Source organism: Pecten maximus, chromosome 2, assembly GCF_902652985.1.
Source record: "Pecten maximus chromosome 2, xPecMax1.1, whole genome shotgun sequence".
In the NCBI taxonomy this organism is placed as follows: Eukaryota; Metazoa; Mollusca; class Bivalvia; order Pectinida; family Pectinidae; genus Pecten; species Pecten maximus.
Genome location: NC_047016.1, coordinates 46,160,373 through 46,184,564, shown reverse-complemented (window position 1 = coordinate 46,184,564; position 24,192 = coordinate 46,160,373). Strand labels below are relative to the sequence as shown.

Below are 24,192 nucleotides of genomic sequence, written 5' to 3'. Positions count from 1 at the left end.
AACTGAAAGAGTTTCAAAGCCTGCAAGATCTAAGATAATTAAGTAAGAAATTTTATTTGGAAAAAGTATGAGAAAATCTACTGCTCGTTGGTTAAAGGGTAAGAAAAACTCGGTTGTTGCTTAGGGACCAAAACACATTTGATTGGTAGAGATTAAGTTTTAAATTCCTCTTTTTAGCAAAGTTAAACCATGCTATACACTCGGTATCGTAGTTACTAGAATATTGTTACAGTGACAAATGAAACAATAGATTGAAAATCTTTCTTACACTATACATTAAAGAGCATATCAATCGAGAAAAGAAATCGTCATATACTCAAAAGATGAGTAAAGGTAGGTCATCTAAACACTTACATCAAATGTGTTCAATGTTTGATCGTAAGATGATTTATGAAAATTTTCGAAATGTGCATTTCTGTGAACTTACTTTCCGTCCCAACAGGCTTTGGTACTTGCAGGGTCACAGTAAGATTGTGATAAGCGAACAGGTAACGTGGTGCTAAAACCAAAGAGTAATAAATAATTAGATGATCGATAAACTAATGCACCGACAGAGTTCGTAATTTATTTTCCGGAAATGTGGATTTGTATTTTGTGAATTTTTCCTAAACCTCATAGATGTGACAACTAGTGAATAGAGAACATAACCAGAATCATTCGACTGGAAGTATAGTGACTGTTAATTCTGGATGACAGTTTAACATATTACTTTACTTAATGTTCACTAAAACAGATTGACATTTGCTCATCTAATATGGGAACTTTACATTTTTCATGAAACAAATTGGAAGTAAAATATCGTATTGTATTGAAATCTACATTCTAGACATAATGTTTGCATACATATTTATGGCAATTAGAGAAATTCGTCTATAATAGCAGTTTAAGGAAATCAAGTAATAAAATTCTCCCAATTCATTAAACACAACTTGATATCATGATGCAAAGCTTCAAAAAAAGGATAGAAAACTGTAGGAAATCTCTGTACAGGATTAGGTACTAGAAATAGATAAAAGGACAATAACTTCTGAAAAAATAGCCAAATCCAAAAAACTGGAGGGAGAGTGAATAAAGTGCATTCAAAGAAATCGGTCGACAACGCCATACCATAATACTCATGTCAACTTTGACAGGAGTATACAATTGGTAATTGCAACTTAGAACAATGATTTATGCATAGAAGCACCAGATTAGAAATACGTGACACTCACCAGGTGTGCAAGATCTCTGGTCTTTAGTCTGGATAAAGCTTGACTCACAGCGGCAGCTCCATATCCCTAACCTTTCCACGCATGCACTGTTAGGGGTCACACAAAAACCAGTTTCACTGTGGTTGCCACAGCGACCGTTGAGAAGGATAGCAGTTCTGTTGGTCGGAGTTGATATACAGGGAGTTGGCACTGCCATAGAAAACAAAAGTCACTTTTTATTTTTATAGAGCTGTGTTGGTATGGACATAATTTAGGATTCATACACAAAGAAATAATGGCTATATTAAGGTTCCAACCCTGTTTTAACAGATTTCCATGTCGTGTGTACTATTGCTTTAATTGTAAAATGCAATGATAAATTCATGTTTATGTGTACGTCTCAGGTGCTGATGAAATCATGCGCGTTTCCAAATCAATTTTGTATTTGGAGTTTTCATGTATGAGAAAAAGAGACATTTATCCAAATCAATTAATCATTCCTTTTTTCGATATCAATGAATTAATTATTGATACAAATTAATAATTTTATTGATATTGAGAATACCATTGATAATTAATTGATAAATTTTGATAGATAAACAATATTTTTGGATATTATTCATTTCTTAAAATTAACAATTCATTAATCAATATTAATAAATGATTTATCAATGATATTAATAAATCCTTTATCAATATCAAAACATGAAGCAAATTATTAATACCAATAACTGATTATTGATATTGATTAATGAGTTGCAAATATATTCATCAATATTAATAAATGATTCATTGTTAATAATAATTCAGCGATTTTATTCTTGACCCACTTTATCAGACAACTAGTTTGTGTAATCTATATATTTGAGGGTGACCAGTCAGAATACACTAATGTGTATTTTGGTTTTATTTGAAATATTGATATATATATTAAAGATAATATTATTCAACTGATGTTTTCTATTATTTCTTTTGTTTTCAAGCGACTATAACTGTAGATTACATACTCATTAAACGGTAATATCTTCTTAACAGGTTGAAGATATAACGAAACATAAACCTGTACTGTAAAAAAATGTTGATTGATGTTTGTAAACAATAGGCCTACTTCATGTGGAAAGTCGAACGGAATTACGCAGTCAATCATACACAGTGTTCTACATACGATCGTCAATTTATGTTATTGCTTTACCTTGGCTTTTTACAAGACAAGCTGCAGACACTACATTTTCGTATCTAAAGGAGAGAGAGTCTTAACTTTATGATATATTTTACAGAAATATTACTCCTGATAGTATTTTAACGGTGATTTTGACAGCTATAGGTGCTTTGATCTTTTAAAACATATCAGACTGCAAAATTATTGCCTGAAAACATTGCAAATTGTCCCCATTCATATGGGTAGGCATCTACATAGTCATATAAAAACTTGTAAGATTATCTTTAACTGAGAAAGTCTCTTGGATAGTTAACAGACAATATCATACCTGATTCATTGACGTTGATAGAGTTAGGATCAATGCTTGTGATGAAAGCCAGGTTATTTATCTCAGCCTTTTGACCATTCACCACAGCTTCCTGGAGTCTTTGTGGAGTAACGGGGTTTGACAGAGTCGCTTGATAATCTATATTTACACTGCCTGGCCTGCAAAATACAAGTTTCATTCCATATGAAACTTACTGCTGAAAGCATATTCGTCATTTTATCTATTAATACATTAAAAGCAACGTGCGTTTACGAGAATATACCATTTGCTTTCATCTGTTTGCAAACATGTAAGAAAGCTCCAGCATAAAGCTCTAGTAAATGAGATACAATAATTGTACTAACCCATGTGCTAACTTATATATAACGTCTCAAAATCGAAATCAAACCATGACTACAGAAAAGGATGCAGATTACTTGTGGGAGAGGAGAGATGATGATTATTGATAGCTGATGGCTGAGGAGCGTTCCTGATTTTCTCTGGTAGGGGCTCTTTTGTCTTGTGACAGAGAGTCGGAGGTTACAGGTGACTGAGGTCATGTCAAGTGTGATGAAGTCTTTCTAGGTTAGATTATTCTGTGTAACATCATATTAACAGCCAGGGCCATTAAAGGACATGCCAGGTTTGGAGGTGGAGGAAAGCCGGAGATTTCGAACTCGCAGCCCAGAGGTGGAGGACTAGTGATAAAGTGTCATGACACCTTAACCAGTCGGTCACCGCGGCCCCCGTGATAAAGACGATGGAGATTTAAAGATTATTGATGGTGGAAAGATGCAACTTACCATAAACGGATCAGAACAACAGCCAACAGTGTGTTGCCAAGTTCGCTTCGCAGAATAGTGGCCAACTGAGGAAGTAAAATGATGAATACTTTGTAAGTATGTGTTTATTACGGATATTCAATAAATGGAATGATTCAAGAAGGCATGTTTTACTAAGACTTGTTAAACCGGTATGTGTATAATATTATATACCTAAACTTGACCAATAATGCTTTAGCTTTTCTTTGTGTTTGGTTTTTCGAGAGTGATATTGTAACAGAACATATATGCAATCTTATTAAAAATTCACACTGTTTGGGAAGATGAAATGCATTTTCAAATTAAACAAGAAAACCTAAGAATGACGTCTTCACATTCTATTTCAATAGACTTATTGGAGCTATACAAAACCACCCTTACATCTCTTGCAATTTGTTGAGCAATCTCACTGTTGAGGTCATTCATTTCGATTATAAAGACCTGATTTAGTGTCAAACTGCAATCATATGTCTTCAGCACTGGCTCACTGCTCTCTACAATGAAGTATGTGTTTATTCAATATCACTGCAATAAGATTTAATAAAAATACTGAAAAGGTCATAACTACCACGATGACCTACCCATGAAAAGATCTTTATCAAATAGTCATACGTCCATGCTAACGTCTTTCCGAGGAGTAAAGCGAAGTCGAAAGAGTGATAATGCAAATACTCTCAAAGTCAGTGGGGTCGTAAAAAAACTTCGAGATAACCCGAGTATTGTGTATATATGTTATTCTTTCAATTTTCACTGTTGGAACTTAATTCTTACGCGATAATCAGGACAGATGACGTTTCACAACATTTATGGAGGACATACCTTATCACAGCTTGCTGAAGAGCAGATAAAAAAAAGACAAAAACATATACACTTCAGTACGAAAATATTTGAATTTTTAAAAAGAATCAGAACATGTTATTTATCAAACCGTACTAGGGGCACAAGTGCCGTTAACCTCCGCTCCGTTGTCATCGTAGAAGTTTGTTTTACAAGCACATACGCTATCCTTGCACTCAGAATCGGCCACTCCACATCCGCCATCTACTATGTCACACGGGGCTCCAAGGCCTAGCTCTGTTTTTAATGAAATAAGAATTGTTATGAGTTACAAGGTTTATAACGAATTCCATGGGACCAGAGGAAATAATTTGTTTATCTATATCCGTTATTCTTTAAAATATTCAGCTAAATCGGGGATTTTAATTCTCTATGTAATAAGTACGGGCGATCCATACAGGCAAAGAAGTTTTAGTATATATAAATTGGGTTTTTTTTATTTTTATTTTCTATTTATTTATTTATTTATTTTCTTTTTTTTCTTTTTTGATTTTGAGTTAAGTGTTATAAAATGTCGATAGGAACAAACAAAAGCTGTTACTCTCAACAAAATATTCAAACCAACTGAACTTGCCTGCAGCACAAACACTTCCAGATTTGTAAAATCCGGGATTACAGGTACATGTTTTACTGTCTCCACATTTAGAGTTTTCATCCGCGCATTGGTTTACCAAACCAGAGGCACAGCTTGCACCAAGGGCTAGCTCTGTATTTAAATAATAAAGGCTCATCAACACCAGCATCTATACCTTTGGAACGCCAGATTTGCTTACATGTTTCCCAATCAAAATGTTATAAATGTATTTAATTAGGGATTATAGCACAATTATGGTAGATTTTAACCAAGGTGTTTATATGTCAAGCATGCAGAGAGAGAAAAAAAATAGGGGTGTTTAGCATTAAAGTAAAAGATTAAGACGGATTTTGTAATAGTTATAGCCTTATATAAAGGTCATACGCCTAACAGTTTATATAAAATCTGCCATTTATCAGCGGTTCATAACCAATGCACATTAAAAGTTTTGTTATCACCGCGAAAAAAAAGTCACAAAAGATCTTACCATCAAAATAAAATAGCCCCCTTATATCTAAATATTAACAGTTTATATCTTACGTGGCGTGCAGCTTCCAGTTGGGTTCCTGTAGAAGTCCTTTTTACAGGCACACCACACGACACCGCCAGAAACACTGCAGTCAGCGTTTGGGTCGACACACTGGTCGGGAATACCCATAGAACACGTCTGGCCAAGGGCTAGCTCTGGAAGAGTCAAAACAGAGGAACGATAGAAAATTCGTAGTTAACGTATCATTTTCAGAGAATCGTTGGCTTCTCCTGCTGACCTTGACCTTTAGCCAGATTAACTTGACCTTTGACTCAAGTGGCCCCTTGTATCATACGACGAAATTTGCCTCATGTCACAACAAAATGTTTAAGTTTCCAAAGTCTTCAAAATTTGGCAAGTTTGGCCTGACTTTTACTTGTTCATTTCTTTATAGATTTTTGCCAACTTTGTCATAAAATGTGTATTCATGACCAACGAGGTTTTTTTCTGTTCACTTCTTGTCAAATTACTTAAATCAACGTTACTGTATATGTAGGTAGACATCAAGTATAACCAAAAAAGGTTTGACTTGACTTGTGACACACAAACTGTTAAGCATTTCCCTATTGTGAAGCGATAAGTGAACTGTTTGGAACACATAATTATAAAGTCATATTTGAGAAGAAATCAAACATAAGTTTAAAGGCTAACAGTAAATATATCTCGGCTGTTCTGGTCAATATGCAAATATTCCTGAATTCTTTCAATAATAATATCAAAGAGCAATTCTTTTTCCATTTCAAGTGAAAAAATCAATTTGAAAATGAAAAAAAAAGAAGTCACATATTTACGTTTCGAAAGATAAATAACTCACTGCTCAAACAGCTCCCAGCATCAGCATTTCCGTTAGAGTCGAAGTAGCCGTTTGAACATCCACACTTGCCCTGCACACACTCGGAATTGGATTCATTACATGCAGTCGGTGTGAGAGAACAGTTAGCTCCAAGAGGAATCTCTGTCCGTAATAAATGTACATATTTCAATGGAGGAATTCTGGCTTAAAACGATACTCATAGATAAGCATGTATTAAGGATAAGTAGCAATAACTACATATTAATCTGTAAAGAATGGTCTACCACAGGAGACAAGATCGTGGAGGTATAATGTCATATACAAAGTATAGCACAAACAACACAGAGCAGACATGGTTGATGCTATCATCAATAAAATTCTCACAAAAATAAAAAAAATATTTAATGAAACATTTAAAGTACAAGGGGAATTGATGAAAAAACAAACAAACAAAAACCATAAAACAAAACAAAATAAAACAAACAAACAATAACAAAATACAAAAAAAAAATACAAAAAATAATTAAAGAAAAAACAAAACAAAAACAAAAACAAAAACAAAAAACAAAGCAAAAAAAAATCAACATTGAGAGTTCAACATTAAACATAGATATCAAATAACTATGTTATAAAAAGCACCTAACCTGAAAATGTTAAAAACATTGATAACGAAAATAAAGCCATGGAAACAATTAAAAATTAAAAAAAGACACAAACATTTACTAACATCAATGGCACAAACTGCAAATAAAGAATAAATATTTCGCACCAAAAATAACAAATGATATATATATTGTATCTGTAAGAATGACCATTCTACATCGATGATCATCACCAAAACACTGATAAAGCAAATATTATATATATTGATAATGTAAACATAAACATTGATAATCTACACATAAACATTGATAATGTACAAATAAATATTTACAATGTATACATAAACACTGATAATGTAAACATAATCATTGATAATGTACACATAAACATTGATAATGTACACAAAAACACTGATAATGTAAACATAAACACTGATAATGTAAACATAAACATTGATAATGTACACAAAAACACTGATAATGTAAACATAAACACTGATAATGTAAACATAAACATTGATAATGTACACATAAACACTGATAATGTAAACATAAACATTGATAATGTAAACATAAACACTGATAATGTAAACATAAACATTGATAATGTAAACATAATCATTGATAATGTACACATAAACATTGATAATGTACACAAAAACATTGATAATGTACACAAAAACACTGATAATGTAAACATAAACATTGATAATGTACACAAAAACACTGATAATATAAACATAAACACTGATAATGTAAACATAAACATTGATAGTGTAAACATAAACATTGATAATGTACACAAAAACACTGATAATATAAACATAAACACTGATAATGTAAACATAAACACTGATAATGTAAACATAAACATTGATAATGTAAACATAAACATTGATAATGTAAACATAAACATTGATAATGTACACAAAAACACTGATAATATAAACATAAACACTGATAATGTAAACATAAACATTGATAGTGTAAACATAAACATTGATAATGTACACAAAAACACTGATAATATAAACATAAACACTGATAATGTAAACATAAACACTGATAATGTAAACATAAACATTGATAATGTACACATAAACATTGATAATGTACACAAAAACACTGATAATGTAAACATAAACATTGATAATGTACACAAAAACATTGATAATATACACATAAACATTGATAATGTAAACAAAAACACTGATAATGTACACAAAAACACTGATAATGTAAACATAATCATTGATAATGTACACATAAACATTGATAATGTACACAAAAACATTGATAATGTACACAAAAACACTGATAATGTAAACATAAACACTGATAATGTACACATAAACATTGATAATGTAAACATAAACATTGATAATGTACACAAAAACATTGATAATATACACATAAACATTGATAATGTACACATAAACACTGATAGTGTAAACATAAACACTGATAATGTAAACATAAACATTGATAATGTACACATAAACATTGATAATGTAAACATAAACACTGATAATGTAAACATAAACATTGATAATGTAAACAAAAACACTGATAATGTAAACATAAACACTGATAATATACACATAAACATTGATAATGTACACATAAACACTGATAATGTAAACATAAACATTGATAATGTAAACATAAACATTGATAATGTAAACATAAACACTGATAATGTAAACATAAACATTGATAATGTACACATAAACATTGATAATGTACACATAAACATTGATAATGTAAACATAAACACTGATAATGTAAACATAAACATTGATAATGTAAACAAAAACACTGATAATGTAAACATAAACACTGATAATGTACACAAACATTTACAGTGTATACGTGAACATTCTGGTTTACTGGATTGACACCTTTTGAGAATCATGACGTCATGTTTATTGAGCCGAATGACAAATACATACATACATATCTTTTAAAAACATGTAATTGACTCACCTGGAGCTTCTGTCGTAGTAGTTGTAGGTGTGGTTGTGGTGGTTGTAGGTGTAGTAGTTGTGGTTGTAGGTGTGGTTGTGGTGGTTGTAGGTGTGGTTGTGGTGGTTGTAGGTGTGGTTGTGGTGGTTGTAGGTGTGGTTGTGGTGGTTGTAGGTATATAAATGGTAGTTGTAGGTGTAGTAGTAGTGGTTGTAGGTGTGGTTGTGGTGGTTGTAGGTGTAGTAGTTGTGGTTGTAGGTATATAAATGGTAGTTGTAGGTGTAGTAGTTGTGGTTGTAGGTGTAGTAGTGGTGGTTGTTGTAGGTGTTGTAGTGGTGGTTGTAGGTGTGGTAGTGGTTGTTGTAGGTGTAGTAGTGGTGGTTGTATGTGTAGTAGTTGTGGTTGTAGGTGTAGTAGTTGTGGTTGTAGGTATATAAATGGTAGTTGTAGGTGTAGTAGTTGTTGTTGTAGGTGTAGTAGTTGTGGTTGTAGGTGTAGTAGTTGTGGTTGTAGGTGTAGTAGTTGTGGTTGTATGTGTAGTTGTGGTGGTTGTAGGTGTAGTTGAGGTAGTTGTAGGCGTGGCCGTTGTAGGTGTAGTAGTAGTGGTTGTAGGTGTCGTAGTTGTAGTTGTTGTAGGCGTGGTCGTTGTAGGTGTAGTAGTTGTGGTTGTAGGTGTAGTAGTTGTGGTTGTAGGTGTAGTAGAGGTAGTTGAAGGTGTAGTAGAGGTAGTTGTAGGTGTAGTAGTTGTGGTTGTAGGTGTCGTTATTGTAGTTGTTGAAGGCGTGGTTGTGGTGGTCGTCAGTGAAGTAGTTGTGGTTGCAGGAGATGTTTGCTCTGTTGATAAATCGGTCGTTGTTTCAGCTGAAAAAGAATGTTACATACAAAAATGAATTTCAGGCCGACACATTTGATGATCGGTGACTGATCTCATTAGTCATTAGTAGTACAGATATAGTTATATACATAGAAACAAATACATAAATAAACAGGTTACAAGAGTTAGTCACGGGAAAACCCACTCGCTGGTTAATTGGCATGATAGATAAAGCAGGCAATATATCAATTACTTACGTGTACCTTCCGTCGCTGTTTGTGAAATAGTTATATTAGTAAAATAGTTGGTTGTATTAGTGAAATACATGTAGTTATATCAGTGAAATAGTTATATTAGTAAAATGGTTATATCAGTGAAATAGTTGTATTAGTGAACTAGTTGTATTAGTAAAATATTTGTATTATTGTATTAGTGAAATAGTTGACATATGTATTAAATGTAAAGTGAGTTCATAGGTTGTGGTCGTTGTTTGTGTATGTTCAGTGGCTGTAGTTGTAGGCTCAATGGTTGTAATTGTTTCTGTTGTCTGTATGGCTGTTTTTGTTGTTGTTTCACTGAAGCATATTAAATACACATTATAACAAGACACCTAGCACTATTTGTATCTATGTAAATGATTACTTACAATACCTACCTTTCCCACCGTTGTAACGACCTTGGACTGCTGAAATCTAACGGTTTATACATACCTCCAAAGGCAATTTCTCTTTCCGTCTTTTTTACCGCACTATCCGCCACAATTCCCATACTCTTGTCTTCCCGTCATTGACGCTGTGCCCTCTCCCGTCATTGACGCTGTGCCCTCTCCCGTCAATGTCGCTGTGCCCTCTCCCGTCAATGTCGCTGTGCCCTCTCCCATCAATGTCGCTGTGCCCTCTCCCGTCAATGTCGCTGTGCCCACTCCCGTCAATGTCGCTGTGCCCTCTCCCGTCATTGACGCTGTGGCCACTCCCGTCAATGTCGTTGTGGCCGCTCCCGTCATTGACGCTGTGCCCTCTCCCGTCATTGACGCTGTGGCCACTCCCGTCAATGTCGCTGTGGCCACTCCCGTCAATGTCGTTGTGGCCGCTCCCGTCATTGACGCTGTGCCCTCTCCCGTCAATGTCGCTGTGCCCTCTCCCGTCAATGTCGCTGTGGCCGCTGCCGTCCGCGGTCGCTGTGCCAATTCACTTCGTCTGAACTATCGCAACTCCAACCAAACTATGCCATGCTTCTTTATCTTTTATAGATCCACTTTCAGTCCTTTATTGGAGCTTCTCCTTCCGTCTGTCTGTCGTAATAGAAACAATAGCTTGTACTTACATGCTAGTTATTTTTATCTGGCCATGGTAGGGATAGTTCCATATAGAATTTATAGCTGTCAATAGGACGTTAAACAATGCAACCCAAACCAAACTCCACAGCCAGAGAAAGCATCTATGTTTGAATGTCTCTGACAAAAAATAATTTTCATAATTTATCATGGAAATATAAGGCTGGTGGTGTTGGCTGTTACGTCTAATGAATTTGAAATGTCTTTCCACAACACATTAATATGATTATATCATTATGCATTAAATAAGTTAAACTAACTAGAACACCGACTGGTCAGCAAGTGCCTCGTATTGTGACAGTATATCCCCCATAATCATCAAAAAGACATCTACCCATAATCCTGAGGAGAACATCTGACGTTTGGACTTCAAAAAATATTGCAAGGAAGCAAAATATATATTTCATATTTACTGTGATGTGACTCTTGTTTCCTTCCACCTCCATATTTATTTGGCTAATAGAAAGACAAATACTGGTGCCATCTTCGTTTCTTGGTGTTTTTTTTTTTTTTTTTTTTTTCAATTTAAAAACCTCTCCCATTAAGAGCTAGTCAGAGACCCACTTTGCTTTGACCTTTGGACCCAAATGACCTGGACCTTTAATCCAGACGGCTCAGTCGGTTTTTGATCTAGTCAGCCACGTAACCTCGGATGAAGGTCCGAGGTGAATTGTTTAAAACTCACTTCCCATGGCGGTTTGTGTTTCTCGGGAAGCTAAGAAACGGAATGTTTTGTGCTGACGGGTTTGTTTCTTTTTGCAAGACAATTTACCCTAATTGTTCTGGATGGCATTCGACAGACCTCTGTATTTTTCCCAGTGAAGTAACCTAGCTATATAGACGCCGACGACGCCGACGACGACGCCGACCGACGAAGCCTGCGACGGAGGAATAGTAATAGCTCCACTAGACTTCGTCTTGGCGAGCTTAAAATGTTCATCACTAAAACGATACAAAGTTTGACCTTGACATTGACCCAGTGACCTTGAGTCAGTCGATTCCTTGTTAAATTCCAATTAACTTTGCTTCATAATGTAATCACAAAATGTCTCTCATTGAGAAAAATACAAAATTTGACTTTACTATTGTCTTTATGACCTTCGCTTGTGTTACGTTGATTTTTTTGTTTATTTCAGACCATTTATGCTTCATTGTGCCATGGCAGGATGTTCATCAATAAAAAAGGTACAATATTTAAACGTTGTTTCATAATGTCATAAAATATTCATCAGTGAAAAATAAATTGACCTTGACCGTTGACCCAGTGACCTTGATCACTCACCCGATGATCTTGACCTTTGGTCAGTTGACTCCTTGTTTAATTATGAGTAACTTTGCTTCATGATGTCATAACAAAATGTTAATCGTGGAAATTATGCCAAATTTGACCTTGAATTTTGAACATGATGACCTTGACCTTTGACATTGACTTATTGTCTCGATGTGTATTTTTGTAAACTGAACATCTTGAACAAGTTTTATGTTAATCGGTCAAATAAATACCAGAGTTGTCACCAGGAACAATGTTTGTGTACGGACGGACGGACGGACGGACGGACGGACAGAGCGATTACGATAGGACACCCGTATCTCCTATACGGGGTCTGATTGGTGTCTATTACTGTATCACATAGATAGCTCCATCACCTGTCATTTGTTTTGAGAATACAGCTCTGGTTTCCATGTCTGGTACATATGATTGGATGGATCAAAATATATTTACTCATATTGAAGGATAAGTGTTGTTTATTGTATTGGGGATCTCAATTCCCAAATTCTTATTTTTGCCATCGTTGTCCGTTTTTGAGTTAGAATGGCGATTTCGTTGATTTTTTGTTTTATTTTTGTTTTTGTTGTTTGTTGTTGTTGTTGTTTTGTTGTTGTTATTGTTGTTGTTTTCAAATTGCTGTCGCCGATGATTAATTTTCACCAAATTTTACCATTCAGGAAAACGCAGAGCGTGGTAGCCTAAAACGAACACCTGTAAAAAAAACATTAGTTTTGCGTTGCCTCGTTCTATTTTCACATGTGACAAATTCCGTGCATTTTTTGTCTACTTTCTATAGCCCAACTGATGATGACATCGTTATCATGTAATCTACATCCCCACCAATCAACACACTGCGTCTCTACTTCCTTGTCCAGACATTCCATGGCCTGGAGATAAACATGCTTCAATATACATACATATAATATCTATATATTTTAAGGTGAAAGCCGACATTATAAATTATGTGATTACACATAAAAATGAATTCCAGTACATTACTTTTTATCTCTTGTCGTTGTTTTTTTTGTGATTTTCCTCTGAGGTCACGTAGTAGAATGACAGGAAAACAATGGAAAGTGTCATATATTGTAATAAAACACTGTGTTTTTTTTTAGATAAGCAATACACATTTGTACATATTGGATATGTATAGTAAGACTCAAAATACCATTTCTACGCCTATGCGGATAGTTTACCTATGATTCTAATAATCCTAATATAACCTGTTTTTATGTTGTTTTCTTAGTAATTCTGTCGTTATATTTTCATCACCATTTTTTGCCTACAAGTTCTGTGTTCACGTCCTGGCGGGGACACCTGTGTCGACAACCACAAAGGAACATTTAGGTCAAATTTCAAATTTCACTTCCTAGTTGATCCAGCATAAAGGCTGCATTTTATCTTCAACAATTTTGTCAATCACTGATGCATGAACTTAACATTAGAATTTAACATGGTTGCTTTACTTATCATTTTCTTTTTTAAATTGAGATGGTGGTGGGGGGGGGGGGGGGGGGGGGGGGTAGATAAAAATCCTACAAGATATGCGTATGTATCCACAGCGCAATAAATGCTGATGTATTGACAGCATACTACATTCACGACATGCTCTCTATAATTGATGATTATAAAAGAAAGCTAACAAGGCTTATTGACCGACTTTAAAGTATGTTTTGAAATTCTAACCGACACCGGCGTTGAGTGGAAGAAACAGTGCAATTTTTGTTCAATGCCCTCTATAGTGTCTTTGTGCTTGTGACGGCGATATTTCATTAAACCAAGAATTAAGATTTATATAAGATTTATATATCTCGGAGAAAACTACGCCTTTTAAAAATTGTCACCAACTCAGATGTGTTGCATGACATGGAAATTTCCATACAAATATGACACGACATATTTTAGTATTGCTATCATCTGAAGTCATCTTGAGACTAAGAAATACGACACACTTGATACGATATACTAGTACATATACCTATGCGATGATGTTTCACAAAACATGTTATCTATCTTTTGTTACGCCCTTTAGCGTAATCATATATCGTCATCACGTAATGACAAAATATTAAAAACAATTTATGGGAAAATTTGTTGCAACTTTTTAAATTAATTTACGACGCTTTACTTGGAAGCCTTTTTATAAGGATACCTGTTTGAGTAGTTAAAGGACAACAACAACAACAACAACAACAACCAACGATTATATGCAATTATATGTCATCCGAGCGCATATTAAAGGCAACCAAATTCGTATAAAAAAGATGTGCGTTTCTACTTCTGCAACAGAAATGCACAAGGAGCGATAGACATGTCAGGTCAAGGAATTCTCGTCATTTTTAATAATCTATTGTATTACATTAAATATTCTATGGAGATATTGACCACCATTTCTCGTTATTTTTGGATTTCGTGAACGTTGTTCGACATGCACATAAAGAAACCAAGGTTGTTTCTCTAAATGAAAACAAGAGTCGGCCAAAGTAATGTAGATATATATGTATGTGTTATGTTTTCTTTAATTCGGAATCACCCGTCCTGTCGGTATCAACCGTTTAGTGATTCTAGTATTATAAAGAGCGTTGATAAATCCTGCCCGCGCCGGAGCTCGAGGAACCGACATATCTCTCTCTTTGAACAATACTAAATACTTACCTTTGACACAACTCGGCGGTGTCTCTATATCCAGAGCCGGATAACTGTATCATAAGAACTATTGTTTTTCGACCGAATATATTGTTTCCAAACCATTATATCAACTCATAGCAACTTGTCAGATATCCATCACACTCCTTCGGAGCCTCCAAAACAGTTAATCAAGTATCCGTCGCATTAGTCCGGAATCTCCGAAATATCTATTCCAGTATCGGCCCCATTAGTCCGGAATCTCCAAAACATCTATTGCAATAGCCATCACTTTATTCCGGATTCTCTAAAGCATCTACTGTATCCGTCATGTTAGTCCGGATTCTCTAAAGCATCTACTGTATCCGCCATGTTAGTCCGGATTCTCCAAATTTCAATCAAATATTTAACATTTGTCATATATTCCCATAACACCTTATCGGGTATTCTTTGCACCATTCCGGAATCTCAATAGCATGTAATCCACTATCCTTCAAACTAGTGAGGAATTCCCAAAGTTTTAATCCGGTATCATCTACAGTAGTCCGGAACCTCTGACAGATTTAGTCGGTACGTCACTCTCGGCGAGCGGAGTGTGAAGCTCGCCACATCTCAGGCAACGTTTTGGTAATATTTTCTACTTCGTCTACAAAAAAAAAAAAAAAAAATAGGTTCTCATATTCGTTGGAATATGTTGCTGATTTATATATATTGCAATATACAATACAATGTTGTTGTTTTTGTCATTGTTAAATATTACAAAAAGACTTTGCAAATTACATTATACATACATAACCAGGGTCGATCTTTATACAGCAAACATGATTAAAAGAATGTTTAGACAGTTAATGATATGTTAATATATATGGAACAATTATAAAATATGTGATTAATTTCACAATATAGACAAAATATAACAAATATATATGTATTGTGTGTACTTCAGAATCGACGGTACATTACAACCGATACTGCTTGACCTCCTTACAAATGTGATTATCGATACCCAAGGGGGGAAAAGGGAGGAGGGGGTGGGGGAGGGATAACGTTTAAGTTCGACCCATACAAGTCTTTCACAAGCTTACTCTTAACATGTATATGGTGGAATATTATATTTTAACCACCTGAAAGGTGATCCCGTGAAACAGTGTCATGATTAAAGCGAGTTTATATGTGTGATGTATATAATTTGTGTTATGGTGCATGTAATGACGACAAAAGAGACGTATTTATGAGATCCACACACTATGATGTGAAAGCCAATTTAAGGTATTTTATCTAGGCGACAGTGTAGTGTTTATTATACCTCATACATAATATTAATCTGTGAGGCGAGACAAAGTAATAAGTCGTTCGATAAAATCTTCTCTATGGTTTTCTACAGTTTCCAGTAAATGTAAATCATATTGATACTTCAGAAGCACATGTGTCTACCTTAGCATTATCAACTGTAAATTGGTGGCAGTTTTGTACCCCCAAACCCTTTTTGATCAATTGTCACTTGCCAGTTAAATGCAGCTCTCGTCAAAAACAAATTATTTCAAAATTGACTAACAATCATTTATCAGCTGCTTTCAGAGGAAATCTCCTATATTTGTTTTCGACCAGACCTCGGTTTCATCAAAGTTCTTTAATTTAATTTAAAGTATTTAACTTGAACATTGCTACATGAAAGCATTATTGGTTTAAGGGAAAATCTAGTGAAGGAAGTTTCCTTAATTTCTATAACACTATCCAATGGGAAATTTTAAATTAAGGATTTTCCTTAAAGGGACAATTTAGTCAAGCATGATTTTCATAATTCAAGCAGAATCATAAAATATATATCCAGACAAAAGAATTCGCAGTCTAAAGTTATCTGCTACGTAGCCAATGTCCAGTGTTTGGCATGGGTTTGGGGAGATACTCCAAATATAGTTCACGTGGCATATTGATGAAACTGAATCCTGAATAGAATAACTTAACATGCAATTAAGGGGAAATCCCCCACTTTAAGTATGTTATAGAACATCATATATGATAAAGTCGAAATATGTGCATCAAATAACTATAATTGTAATATATGGAACGCCAAATTAACATACATTCAATAAATTGAACCTATCTTCAATAAATTGAAGATAGGTTCAACTTAATTGAAGATAGGTTCAATTAATTGAAAATAGGTTCAATTCAATTGAAGATAGGTCCAATTATTTGAACCTATCTTTAATTATTTAAAGATAGGTACAATTAAATTGAACCTATCTCTAATTGAATTGAAACTATCTCTTATTGAATTGAACCTATCTCTGATTGAATTAAACCTATCTTTAATTGAATTGAACATATCTTTAATTATTTGAAGATATGTTCAATTAATTGAATATATGTTAATTTGGCGATCTATTGCAATAAGATAGGAACACAACAAATGACAGGTGTGTTTTCAAGGCAGATTTATATGTCACAAAACATATTATGTAAACTAAATAAGATACCTGATATTATGAATATATTTAGGAGATAATTTAAATGATTTGTACAGTGTAGTATATAAGCTTCTCAATAAACATATCGGCATGTTGAAATCAGAAGGCTGTGTTTGTTCGTGCCTGCTACCTTCTAGCACCGAACTATTCCATTATTTGTCCACATGTAAATAAACCAAAATTCCATTTTTTCTAATATTGCTTTTAAACACGTGTTTTAAATTCAATTCAATTTCACTCTTGAGCTACCTCCGTGTACGGTGAGAATGTTCTACAGGTAAATTGAAGCCGGCCGTATCTCCGCTCCACGCTACATGCTTACAACAGATTTTCAATGGACCGAAAGCATTACCAACAGTACAGATCGGTTACACAACATATACATTTTGAAGCGATCGTACAGCGAAATACGGCGATTTTGCTCTAATAAATCAGGAGTGTTCGCAACGCCATGTAACCCAGCAATATGGTGTACACGAGACAACAATATCCCGTTTAGTTGGGCGTTAAAGAGTCAGTCACAGGGACATTGTGTGACCGTCCCAGGAGCGGACGCCCGTGCATGACGTTACGACGTAAAGATAGAGGCATACGTCTCTCACACCTCCGTTACCGATTACAGACGGCGACGGAGACGGCACGTCAAGTTGTCGGCACTCATGGTCGGCCTGTGTTTCCAATAACGGTCAGGAATCGGTTCCGGAGTTTCATTGACTGCCTGCACATGCATTAATCGGTTTCGTTTGGCCCATTGGAGTCGCGTGTTGTTCACTGACGAGTCTTGCTTTACGCTTTACATGTCAGATTACGACAGCGTGTTCTGACACTTGTGTACCGGAAAGTGACTGTTTCGAGGGAGGTTATGTTATGGTATAGGTAGGGATATCTCAAGGTGTGAAAACACCTATCGTGGTTATCCATGGTAATCTTACAGCAGTAAGATATCGAGATCAGGTCTTGAGACTACGCATTCTTCCTCTTATCCATCAACACAATCTTCCGTTGCATCAGGACAACGCGAGGCCTCATGTTGCTACCGTCCATATATGTCCCCAACCGAGAATTTGTGGGACGAGCTAGACAGGAGGGTTATGAAGCGCCCCAACGGCAACTAAAACGTTGCTCAACTCACGCAAGTCCTTGTTCAGGAGTGGAATAATATCCCTAAAAGGGCAATGAACACCTTGATGGGGTCAATGTTAAGGAGAGTAAGAGCAGCGACTGATACCAGGGATGGGTACACACGCTGCTGATTTGGATCAGGAAACGGCGTAAGGTACTCCTGTTTTAACGGTATCCACGCGAACACCTTCTGTGATAGGACAACATAAATCATTAAAATGTATTCAGCATTGATGAAATAATCGAGAAACCCACATCATGAACAGATCTTGCATATAACAGATGTTTGATACTTTTAATTAAACTGATATAACCATAAGATTATAGAAAGTGACGTTGATGAAGCAGACGACGCCTCCTCTCTAGGAACACGTGGGTTTTTGTTTTTTTTCATCTAAATCTCATTCATGGCGTGCCCTCGTTTATCAACGTTGAGTTTTGATTATGGTTTTCTTCACACCTTGTTATTTTCTCTAATTTATTCAATTACGTATCGGAAGACAGGCATCATAAGTTAGGGCTAATCTTTTTTTCTGTTAATTCTAACCAGAAGCAGACGCCTGTGACTCAATGAACATAATATTTTGAATTGCTTTGAATTTTATAAAGCGTGTGTATGCCGAATCGGGGCCGCAACCTCAATCACGGTCAACAATGTATTTCTACGAGCTAGACTAATGCTTACTGAAGTGTCAATCTCTCCCAGAGTGCATTGTGGTTCCCTTCATTGAAAGTGTTGAAGGGAACCGCAATGCACTCTGGGAGAGATTGCTGAGGTGTGTGTTCAATCTCTCCCAGGGTGCATTGCGGCTCCATTCATTGAAGGGAACCGCAATGCACTCTGGGAGAGATTGGTGCATGTGATAGACAATTTCGTTGGCGCATCTTCATCCGAGAATGACACAGACATATTGTATGGCTTTCACAGGAAGTACAGCTACCTGGCGACGTTACAATTCAAATTAGCACGCCATCTTCATATATAATACTATCTTCTCAAGTCATCTTAAAACGAGTAAACTGAACCACTTGTTGCGCTACGTTTAAGCGATAATGAGGCACACAAACAAAAACTCGTTTCTCGCATTACTGCATCTGTTGTGAGCGTTTTGAAAACTTGATTCAGAAGGTCCTGCCAACACCGAAAAAAATAGACAAGATACATTACATATCCATAATCTCAACAACAACAAAAAAGAAAAAGAGAAAAAGAAACAAAATCTGTTGCGTTCAAGACTAAATCTTAATAGTTAAATACAATATTGTTACTTTTATATGGGTCACTGTAATCATTTTATAACTTCGGCATATTTCGTTTTACACAATCAAATTAATTACCGACATCCCTGCCAGATATATTACAGAAGAAAATGACAGTCAGAAAGGGGGGACGATGTCACAAAGAAACAGAAAGTATAAAAGATAGCAGAAAACAAACGGAGGGAGATGTTTTTACATGTTAATGCATTTGTATTCATGGGTGTGAGGTTTTGACACGTGGAGGTGATGTGACTGAAAAAACCCTAAATCAGGTCGAAACTAAAAGTCAGAACCTAGACGGAGAGATGCAAACGTCCCGTAAATCAACAAACTTCTATTTGGTTTTTGGTTTTTTTCTTCAATACTGGATCTCAAGTTTTGTGAATGTCGTGATCATATTATGCTTCTCCCCAATTTCTAAAGTATGTATTGTGGAGAGGGCCTTAGTTATGTTGTAATAACTTGTGCCTTATCCTTTATGCCTTTGAAGCAAATAAAATATGTTTAAAGAAGAAAGAAAACCTGTATAAATTCTGAACCTTGTTACTATTCAAAGGAATGTTAACGCAAAGAACAGGCTGATACGGCAAACATCCAGGACTAAAGTTTACCACCTGCAATCTCACACTATCGTACAAAAGCGACATAAGATATATAAGATTCAATCCAATACGTTATTTATAGAACGTATTGATAAACATTGATCACAGTTTTATACAAATCACTCCAGCTAACTCACAGTGCAGAAAAATGAAACATTATTACACAACATATCACGTGCATGGTTTAAATGTCTAGTAATTTTAAAGCCTCATACTGCATCGTGAAAAATAAAATTGTATACTCGTGTCAAGGCTATATGTAAATTCTAATACACACCAAGTATTCCGATCTGTTGATTATAGGGAACAACCAACCAATTGAAAAAAAAATATTTTTGTTTTAAAACAGCCCCTGTGTATAGAACGTTGAGCCAAGGATAAAATGTCTGGTAGCCACTGATTGGCCAGTATGTTATGAAGTGAGAAAATAGATATGTAGCCTGATAGGTAACTATCAATAAGAAATGTTGATATAAATTTCTTAAGTCCGATTGGTTTTTTTTCCCAAAAGTTCACGTAATAATAGTAAACAGGTGAACATTTAAGATTTTTGAGAATTTTTACTGAGAAATTCACCTATTTTCAAAATGGCTACCCTGGAGAAAATTTGAGCTGAAGGACCCAACTTTTTTTTTTGATTAGGTGTTATATCAGACCCTAAACTTTTGTTATAAACCATAATCGTCATATTCAATTCAAGAATTTGAATGAAATAATCCAAAACGTTAACACTAAGGTCTATGGGAAAACAATTGGTTGGTTGGTCTCTTAAGAAGTAGCTGGTATTTTATCAACTTGTTCGACATTTAATTATGTAAGTTAACATACTTGTTATATTATGATTTTAATACGTTAATGTCAGACTCATCCGTTTATCTATACAACAACCTCATCATTAAGGATATAATCAAAAAATTGTGCCCTATTAGTCTTTTAATAAAACAAGACAATTTAACCTGTTGTATATATGATAGAGGGGCGGTTTTTGTCGTGTTAAATCACAACTTATCTTAAATCTTTCTCTCGCGCCGTGTTCGCTCGTACACAGGTACTTGTAGCTGGTAATTAAGACCCGGAGTTACTATTGAATTGAATTATAATCCTTGATATCGAGAATCATATTAACTATGTATATTAATTACCAGACACCTATGTGCCCTGGCTTATTAATAAATCAGTTGAAGCAATGTACAGCTACAAAAGTCTACAGTGTTACTACCGTTGAACATTACTACAATACAATACAATACAATACAATACAATACAATACAATACAATACAATAATATCTTATTGCATCGATGATAGAGATCTACGTTTAACAATGATAGTATCTTTTAACATAGGAGTAATCTAACCCTTTAGTATGGCAAGCCAATTTGTCATTTATTCACGGAGCAACGTTGATCAGGGATTTTACCAAATTGTATAATCTATCTTATATACTTTATTAGATATCTTATATACTTTATAAGATATCTTAGATAATAAATGAGATATCTTATATTTCTTTATAAGATATCTCATAAACAATCTAATTAAAATCTAGATGGTCATTCTCACTACGTTACATGAACATCTAACAACATCCCATAAGGGGTCACGTTCTGATGACCTTCGAGATGTTTGTATTTCACTTTCAGGGCGAATTGTCAATTTGTCGATGTCATCCAAGTAACCCATTTCGTCACAGCATGCATCTGAAGCAAACCATTTCGGAACAGCATGTACAATATATGTTTGGGGGACGAAATGACTTGAAACAAATTGACAGATTATGCAAGCTATGCACTCTAGTCATACTAATTCGGACATAAACAAATTCACTTCCAAGATTCTGGAAGTAGTCATTTGATTGGCTAATCCAAAAGGTCATTCCGACGTGACCCCTTATGGGATGTTCTTAGATGTCCATGCAACGTAGTGAGAATGACCATCTAGATTTTAATCAGATTTTCTCATAAACGATATGACATATCTTATACATAATATATAAGATATCTCATATAGATATCTTATAAAGAAAATTAAATAAGATATATTAATATTATATATTATATGAGATATCTTATATAATATATAACTTATCTCATAAAGGAAATTATATAAGTTATATTATATATTATATAAGATATCTTATAAACTTTAAATAAGATATCTCATAAACATATAAGATATATCAACATTGCTCCGCGAGTGACAGCTTTGCTTGCCTATGGTACTTCAGAATATCGAAGTTTGAAAGCAATTTCTCGATATCAAAGTTAAAATTAACATTTCCCTCACTTTCTATCTTCCCGTAATCTTTTCCTCAGTTTTAACATCGGCAATTTTCTTTTCATAAATCCATAGACATACTGTCATTGTGATTTGCCGTAGTCCCCTACTGTTGAGCGCGCAGGTTGTGAGCCGAATATAATACTGCGCCTCAAATCTGTTACGTTCTGGTCTAAAGAGAGTCAATCTAGAAGGGAAGTCGGCAAAAATTAAATTAGGCCTATATATGTTAAGATATGAAAGTGAATCAACATCAACCTCCTCATTTAACCAATATGCTATATATATTACGTCAGAAGATCTTGATTCTACCGATCAAAACATATGTTTACTCACCTCGATCATCCTTGTAGTGTTGTTTGAAGATATCATGCCGTATACTTGTCGGAATTGGTACTACACTTTCGTCGAAACATGCGAAAGTTTGAAAGAGGTATATTTCTGGCATTGGAATCACATTTGTGCAATAAAAATAATAACATGTTGATGAGAATATTTTAAAGTATCCCCCCACTCAGTTCGGAAGCCGTCGTTAATATACACAGTTGGGTAGGAGTGGGGTACGGTAGCGCGGTATCGCCCTAGTCCAGGTATAATGTCACTTCCTGGTACAGACAACTGCGTTATATGCGTTCTAGATTCCTGTTATTTGCTAGTGCGTGTGGATATACAGTGGAGCTATGTTAAATCGAACTCGACGGGACTACGAGAAAACTTCGAGTTATCTGAGTGTTCGAATTAAGCGACATGTCATTTTTGGTGCAAAGTTTGGTCAATATTTGTCAAAATTATATTATCATTATAACCCCGCTCTGTCACTCATCAGTTTAGTGTAAAGACTGGTCAATACATGTACATGTATATGTAATATTTCATTCTGTAACTCGTAGTTTGGTGTAGTTTTGCCGATAGACAGTCACGATTGGGTTTCTTTCACTTAGTCACTTCAATAAAGATATCATGTGCATGTCATGATTGCAAAGGGAATACCGATAAAAGGAATTCAACCGAATAACAATTCATCAACGTCATATCAAATAATTGTTTAAATCTAACACAGATTATGTGTAAAATGTAGGTTTTTTTTAACCCCCGCAGTAACAAAGATGACAGGAACCTGACAGTCAGTCAATATCAATCAAGGGAGATTAATGCATCTCTCTCTATTCTTTCGTTCAATAATTTATAATTTATTCAACTTTAAGTCCCACGGTTCATAAGAATCTACGAGGGATGTTGTGAGCCTCGTATTGAAGGAGGTGCTCAATGACATTCTTTTCAAGTCCTACTATTCTCTGACTATATAGTGCCGTGTGCCCAAGACTGCTCTCATTTGGTTAGTTTATATCGACGAGGTAGCACTCTAAAGTAAACAAGACAAGTGACTCTTACAAAATGGACAAAATCAGTTAGGATTAAAGAGTCTGTCATTGTCATGGCTGCCATTCACGATTGTAGCTTTAAATTGATTGAGCATCCGCCTTATTCACCTGACCTCGCTCCATCAGACTTTCATCTATTTCCAAAACTGAAAACAGCTATTTCAGACACCCTAACCCTAACCCTAACATGCAGTGGATAACTTTCTGAACAGCCACGAAAAGGAATTCTAAAAAAGTGGCATTGGGGCCCTTAAACACTG

At 35.0% G+C, this 24,192-nt stretch overlaps 2 protein-coding genes across 5 annotated transcripts in view; both read right to left on the bottom strand.

The window, feature by feature from the left end:
- Positions 1-8,862, bottom strand: part of LOC117322271 (protocadherin Fat 1-like) — a 55,440-nt gene extending 46,578 nt beyond the window's left edge. For all 3 annotated transcript variants that reach the window (XR_004531511.1, XM_033877079.1, XM_033877080.1), the window contains exons 1-10: positions 8,799-8,862; positions 6,232-6,372; positions 5,429-5,572; positions 4,889-5,020; positions 4,411-4,551; positions 3,859-3,971; positions 3,460-3,524; positions 2,678-2,835; positions 1,212-1,400; positions 428-499 (exon numbers count right to left, since the gene is read on the bottom strand). Coding sequence is in view for 2 of the 3 variants with exons in the window: in XM_033877079.1 (XP_033732970.1) it covers positions 428-499; positions 1,212-1,400; positions 2,678-2,835; positions 3,460-3,524; positions 3,859-3,971; positions 4,411-4,551; positions 4,889-5,020; positions 5,429-5,546 (988 nt within the window). In the remaining variant the exon portion in view is untranslated. The remainder of the gene's footprint in view (positions 1-427; positions 500-1,211; positions 1,401-2,677; positions 2,836-3,459; positions 3,525-3,858; positions 3,972-4,410; positions 4,552-4,888; positions 5,021-5,428; positions 5,573-6,231; positions 6,373-8,798) is intronic.
- Positions 8,863-9,458: 596 nt separating this feature from the next.
- LOC117322270 (putative per-hexamer repeat protein 5) lies at positions 9,459-23,081 on the bottom strand. Of its 2 annotated transcripts, none has more exons than XM_033877078.1 (2): positions 22,887-23,081; positions 9,459-10,882 (listed from the first exon to the last, which is right to left on the bottom strand). In XM_033877078.1, exon 2 carries the CDS (start codon positions 10,688-10,690, stop codon positions 10,340-10,342), a length of 351 nt encoding a protein of 116 aa, XP_033732969.1. In that variant the 5' UTR covers positions 10,691-10,882; positions 22,887-23,081; the 3' UTR covers positions 9,459-10,339. The 2 variants fall into 2 exon arrangements, 1 of the variants encoding a protein (XP_033732969.1); XR_004531510.1 differs by lacking the exon at positions 9,459-10,882 and adding an exon at positions 14,447-15,465.
- Between the last annotated feature and the right edge of the window lie 1,111 nt (positions 23,082-24,192).

Coding starts and splice junctions, on each gene's coding strand:
- LOC117322270 (XM_033877078.1), bottom strand. CDS start 10,690: ATGACGGGAGCGGCCACAACGACATTGACGGGAGTGGCCACAGCGACA.